This window comes from Aquila chrysaetos, chromosome 8, assembly GCF_900496995.4.
Source record: "Aquila chrysaetos chrysaetos chromosome 8, bAquChr1.4, whole genome shotgun sequence".
NCBI lineage: Eukaryota > Metazoa > Chordata > Aves > Accipitriformes > Accipitridae > Aquila > Aquila chrysaetos.
This window is the reverse complement of record NC_044011.1, coordinates 46,466,222-46,472,707: the sequence shown is the minus strand read 5'-3', so window position 1 is coordinate 46,472,707 and position 6,486 is coordinate 46,466,222. Positions and strand designations below refer to the sequence as shown.

The 6,486-nt window shown below is 58.6% G+C and overlaps 1 protein-coding gene across 12 annotated transcripts in view; it reads right to left on the bottom strand.

Moving 5' to 3' along the window:
• Positions 1 to 663: 663 nt before the first annotated feature.
• The window catches only part of KIRREL3 (kirre like nephrin family adhesion molecule 3), a 341,383-nt gene continuing 335,560 nt past the window's right edge, over positions 664 to 6,486 (bottom strand). For all 12 annotated transcript variants that reach the window (XM_030022476.2, XM_030022467.2, XM_030022469.2 and 9 more), the window contains 2 exons: positions 2,273 to 2,359; positions 664 to 1,683 (listed from right to left, as the gene is read on the bottom strand). In XM_030022476.2, coding sequence (XP_029878336.1) covers positions 1,240 to 1,683; positions 2,273 to 2,359 — 531 coding nt within the window. In that variant the 3' untranslated portion in view covers positions 664 to 1,239. The remainder of the gene's footprint in view (positions 1,684 to 2,272; positions 2,360 to 6,486) is intronic.

The window sequence follows — 6,486 nt, the reverse complement described above, 5'->3', positions numbered from 1 at the left end:
ATTTAAATGCTTATTTATCATAGAGCCTCCCCTGGGGTCTGGGTGCTATTAGTGTTGGGGATGAGTGGCCTTGGGTGGGGGGCTGGCGGGGTGCTCGGCTCCAGGCGGATGGGGGTTTGGGGGTACCCCCCCTAAAGGGGGGGTTGACTGGTGCCTTCTCCCCCTCCCCCCCTCCTTGGGCTGGGTCCCCTCTGCCCCCTGCGGGGCTGGGGGTGCGGGGGGGGGGTGTCCCCTGTGACCTGTGGATGGAGGGGTGGGGGGGCTCCTGCTGCCACCCAATAAAGGTTTTGGTGAGGCTGGGCTGGGTGCTCCTGGAGGGGGCTGAGCCTGGGGCAGGGGAGTGGGGCCAGCCCTGTTGTGCACAACACTCCCCCCCCCCTGCCCAGTGTGCCCCCCCCCCCCCCCCCCCCCAGCTACCCCTTACCTGCTGTGTCCCTGGCGTGATGCCCCATCTCCTGGCTCCCACAGTGAGGGTTGCGGGGCCCCCGGTTGCCTGTGCCTCAGTTTCCCTCTTCCACTGGGCACACACTCAGCCCCTGTCCCCAAACTGGGGGGGACCCTTCCCCCCCCCCACCCTGGGGAGACCCCACTGCAAGGCGGCGGCACCCCCGAAGCTCGGGGCTGGCTCCGCGCTGGGGCGAAGCATCACCAAAAGAGCCGGCGTCCTTGCGGGGGCGGCCATCAGCCCAGGCGTGCCACGAGAAACACCTCTTGTATTGACCGCAGCCCTGCGCTCCCGCGATTACAGCGCGGAGAGGCCCTTCCCGGGGTGGGGGTCCCTGTCCCACCAATGTGTGTCCCGTCCCCCCCCCCCCCCCCAGAACCCTGTCCCATGTGGCGGGACCCCAACCCACCCACCCCCCCCCCAACCCCCTGCAACGGACTCTATAAGTATGGACACCGAACACCAAGAAGGAAGGGAAGGAGCCGGATGGGAGAGAGCAGCGGGAAGCGGAGGCGAGCGGCTGGGGAGGCGCGGGGGGTGCGTGGTCGGGCCGGGGGCGTCCCCAGCCCCGTGGAGGGGACGGCTCCCTGGGGCTCGGCGCGTCCTCGGCGGGGTTGTGCTTAGCATGTACCGGGGGGGGGGAATGATGTTTGGCCGGTCCCCCAGCCCGCAGCCCCGCTTTGGGTGGGGGGGCTGGATCCGGCCTCTTCCCACCGCCGCTCCCGGCGGGTGCGACTGTCCTAGCACGAAGCCGTGGCGCCCGCGTGGAGGGTCCCGAGCGTCCCCGGAGGGGCTCAAACGTGCGTCTGCATCCGCCTCTGCAGGGGCCGGCTGGGGTCCGAGTTTTGGGAAGAAGATTGGGAATGGTGGGAGGAGGAGGCGGAGGCCTTGCTGGCCTTGTCGAACTGCACGTAGCCGTCCTGCTTGCCGCTGCTGCTGATGCTGCTGTCGCACTGGGTGTCGAGGAAGGAGCTGCTGTCGCTCATGGAGCCCCGCTGGAACTCGCGCTCGCACAGCTCGATGGAGCTGCTGCCCATGCCCAGCACGAAGCGCTGGCTGTAGTCGTAGAGGCGGCTCTGCCCGCTCAAGGTGCTGTAGATGTTGGTGAAGGACATGCCGGTGGGCACCCGTTGCTTGCTGGCCGGGCGCAGGTCCGCAGGGCAGCCCGACAGCGAGATGGTGGGGGTGGAGTGGTGCTCCTTAAAGGTGTTCACGCTGTAGTAGCCGTTGGTGGGGTCCTGGGGGGGGTGAGAAGGCGGAGGGGGGGTTAGGTTGGTGGTGCCCACCCTCCCTGTGTGCTCTGGCATTCGGGGCACCCGCCTGTGCCACCCGTGACATGCAAGAGGACACCCTCAGCCCCCCCCAGCCCTCCTGCCTGCAGCGTCAGAGCATCTTGTGCCACCAACGCGTCCCGCTCAGCCCCCTCCAAATCAGAGAGAGGTATGTGTGCTCCTTGCACCCCACTGTCCTGGCACACACTTTTTTTTTTTTTTAATCCCCCAAAAGGGTGCTGGGACCACTAAAGAGCACCGAGGGTACCAGAGCATCCCTCCCTGCACAAGGACAGCCCCCTGGTACGGGCCACTGCTGGGGACACGGCACAAGGACAGAAAGCCTGGAAGAAGCAATGCTGGGCGAGGGACGAGCTGCTCCTGCCCCGCAGCAGGCACGGGGATGGGTGCCCAGCACCCTGGGGTGCAACCGCCTTGGCCGTATGCCGCAGCCGCTCTTACAGGAGTGACCCGGGGCGGGGGGGGGGGGCTTTGGGCCACATCTACCCATGGGGCTGGGGACAGAGGGGGGCCATGTCCCCAGGGTCTGGCTCACCTTCAGGTTTTGAAACTCCTTTTCCTCCTCCTTGAGCACCTCGAGCTGCTTCAGCACCGAGTCTTGCTGAAACTCCCCCCGGTCCATCTAGGAAAGGATGGAGGCGGGTGTCAGCATCCCCAAGCACCCGCTGTTGTCGTCCCCCCCCCCACCCTGGGGCTGCGTGGCCCCATGCCGCGTGGGGTGAGCCCCGTGGCACAGGGAGGCTGTCAGCCATGAGCCGGATTAGAGGAGTTGCCCAGGGGCACGCCAGCGGGACGGTGTCGGAGGGCAGTGGAGCTGGGCGGCCGCCCAAAAGCCACACAATTCCCTGGGTTATGGGTTGTTTTTTCCTCGCCTCTGTTTAGGACTAAAAAGGCTGGGCTGATGCGGCAAGTGAATTATTTACATCTACCATGGTGAGTGTTGGGGCTGCACCCCGCCTGTCCAAAGCAATCCCCTAAAAAAAAAAAACAACCCCAAACCTCCTTTTTTTTGTTGTGGGTTTTTTCCCTTCTTTCTTTTCATCCTTTCCTCCTAAGGTGAACTTGGCCACTAACATCTCAAAATCCCAGCTAGGTTCTGGCATTGCCATGATGCTGTAATTAATGTGAAAGCCTTAATTTTATTCCCCCCCCCCAACGCTGGCTCTTCTCAAAAGATTTGGGTCCTGAAGGCTTTTTACCCACCCCAGCCAGTGTGGCTGGGACTTGGGCCGGCCCAGCAGGTCAGGAGGGGCTGGAGAAGCTCCTTTTGATTTGATCTGAGCCAATTTTTGCTCACGCTGCTCCTTTGCAGACCCCCCCCAGTGATGGATGCTGCTGCCCTGACGTGCTGCCTTCACCCACCTCTCTCCACCTCATTAGCTTTCCTTTGAAGGCTGACCAGGATCGGGGGGGGGGGCAAGGTACACATTAATTAGACCATGGCTTTAATTACCCTTCCTTCAGCAAGTTGGGGTTGTGCAGAAGCAGAATAATTATCAACCAATTTCTCGGCTGCCTTTTTTATCTTCTCCCATATTGATCAGGTGCCTCTGGCCCGGTTTTTTGGGATTGCAGCTACCCTGATCACAGCCCCAAATCAGCCCAAAAAAATCCCCTTTTAGTGCCCAACTTCTTTTTAAAAGGGTAAGTGGTTGTGGAAATACACCCTGCAGCACTTTCTGTTCATCTCCTGAAAGCCTTTGATAGGGCTATTAAATGCAATAAATTAAAGTACCTGAGTTTTCCTAGGAAAAAAAAGCCTGTAACAGCCATTGATTTACCAGGGTAAATACAAGTGTCACCGAGGATTAAATTCAGGGCAGCTAAAATGGTACGTGGATGGTTTTTTGTTTTTTTCTTCTGCCAGCTGCACACTAGCCCCAGCACCACACTAAATCCCCTAAAGCATCGCTGCAAAGTCATGGGATGGGGATACACGTGGCTGTATTAAAGCCATCGAAAGGGTTTCACGGGTCCTGGGTCGGAAAGAAAAGAAGCCACTTCTCGGACTTGGCTGGTTTTTGGCGTGGGTGACCCAGGCGGTCAAGGCTGGATCTGGAGATGGCGAGGGGACAAGAGCAGGTGAGAACCAAGGGGATGGTCCCACCGGTGGCAAAACCTCCCTAGAATTAGTAAGTCGGGTTTGACGGGGTATTTGAAGCCATTTTGTGGTGTTTCTTGCAATGATGATTGGAGCAGTCCAGGCGCCAGGATGCACCTCGAGCCCCGTGGGGACCCTGCCTTTCCCCACGGCTGGCAGGATGCCGTGGATTTGGCTGTACCCCGTGGATTTGGGGGCTGCAGTGAGCCCCCGTGCCATCAGAGGGCATCGAGCCCTCGCGCAAGCGAAAAGCGCGGCCCATAAAGCACCACTGCATCACTTCATTTCCAGTCCCTGCGTTACAGCCAGTCATTAATGTGACCTTTATTACAGGTTGCATGGCAGCTTCGCCCCGATGCCATCTTGCACTGTTAATTAGCAGGCGGTGGGACACTCGTTAGCTTGCCTTCCTCGCTTTGCCATCGCTGGGTAAACATGAGCGAGCTAACGCAAGTTAACTCCATTACCAATATTAATAGTGATTACGGATGCAGAGACAAAAAAAGGCGGGGGGGGGGAGAGGGAAACACATGAAAAAAGAGATCAGAACTGTCCGAGTGTGCAGCCACGAGCCGGCAAAGTGCTTGCGGATGCTGGCACGGGCACGGGATGCTCCAGTATCATGCCCAGACTTTCTTCTGGAGCCGTGGTTTTCTCCAGCTGGGCTACACCACCAATATGCTTTGGTCCTTCGGCCGCACTGCTGCCATGCAGATGGCTGGCGATAAAGCCGCCCGTTAGAGCCGCGTGCCCACCATTCCCCCTCCTGCCAGCGCTGCCGAGTCCAAGGGCACAGCCCGATCCCAGGAACATCGTGCCAGGACTTAATTCTGCTTGGCAGTGCTGGGCACCAGCAGCGTTCGCCATCCCAAGACGGGTGCATGTTGCAGTTGGGCATGGCGTAAAGCTGTCCCCACCGTTCCCCATGCCCAAACCTTGCCGGTCCCTCCTGGATCAACGTGGCTAAGGGACGCGATGAACTGCATCCCTGATCGCTACCGCTTCTTGCCTCAGTTTCCCCTGCTGCAAAAGGCAGTGACCCCCTTGATACGACGAAGCATCACATCAACTTTGCTATGCTGGCTCCTACCATCGAGGGAGCGCATCCCCGCGAAGCAAAGTGATGGCTCAAGGTCATTTAAGGCAGGGAAACAGTGCTTAAATTATGAAAATAGTAGCCAGCTCCAGCACCGTGCCTCCTAATCCTCTGCCCGCTGGAGCACCCCCTCACTTAACGCCGCCAAATGAAAAGCCTCTTTCAGCTGGGATGTCAAATCCAACAGACCGGATATTAAATTCTTTGCTTTCATTAGCAGAGACAATATGTTTTTTAAAACGCTGCTGCCTCCGGAGTCCCCGGCTGCGTCCCTAAGCATCTATCCAGACCTGGCAGGCTCAAGGGTGAGCCCCTCGCTCTGGGCGAGGTGCCTCCCCCTTCCCTCACGCTGTGTTTAATTACAATGCTTCCCGCTTGTTGGGTAATTGGATGCCGCTCAGCAGCACTTTGAAACTCGTGTGGGTCAAACCCTACCAGGGGCGAGGGCTGTTGTTTAACAGATTCCCGAGACGGCGGCTTCCTCTGCTCCCACTGGGGACTGGCTGCCGGTGAGCAAACAAGCACACAAATAAAAAAAAAAAAAAAACCACAAACCAACCCTGCTGGGATTTCCCAGCCGGCTGAAGGTTTATCACCTTCGAATGCCGGCTCCTGCCTCCACCGCCCACTGAGCGCCTGTGCTGCCCATCCCAGCACCCCCAGGTGAAGCTGCATCACCTCGTCCCACCTCTCCCCCAAAATGTTATTTTTTCAGATGGGCAAAGGGGGTGGTGGAGCGATGCCAGCCAGCCTGCGGTTATGTCCTGCCGTACTTCTCGCATCCTTCTTCCTTTCTTGGGAGCTTGCTGTGGCAGAAGCCAGCTTCTCCGTGCTCGTACAGCGCCTGGCTTGATGCACCTCAGCACCAATTACCCCTAAAGGTGTTACCTGCCTTGAGACAACTCAGTCCTGGGCGATGCCCAAACCTCGTGGTGGTCCAGCTCCACAAAACCTGAGCCATGAGCTGCAAAGGTCACCAAAACTTTGATAGTGATTTTTTTTTTTTTTTTTTTTACATGGTGCATCTTCTCCCTGGCTGGAGGAAGCATGGTGCTGTGCCCAAGCTGGTACCCTGCCAGCAGCATCCACCGTGGCTGCTGGTGCCTCTGGAAGGTGTTGGCTGTGTGGGAGGGATGTGCTTCCCAAGGCTGCAGTGGCACTGGCCGCTGGGCACTTGGAGCATTTCTTGAGAAGAAGGGCAGAGAAAACGATGCTGTGACAGCTGGGCTGCAGGTAATGAGCCTCGCCCTGAATTTCACCTCTGCTTTTTTAATTTTTCCTCTTCCGTGGGGATCTGAGCTGAGCTCCTGAGTGGAAAATGTGGCTGGTGTCGATCTGCGGGCTGTGAACAAACTGGGAACATCCCTGGGAGCAGAGGGATGGGTTTCAAGATGGGCACAGGAAAGAGGTGAGCAAGGGAAAGATCATCAACCTGGCTACTGGATGGGGTATTTTGACTGTTCCACCCCAAATATGAACCAAAGGCAATGCCTGGGTCTACCCAGCCGCACTGGACGCCCTTTGACTTGGGATGCTCTTGCCTGCCGGTCAC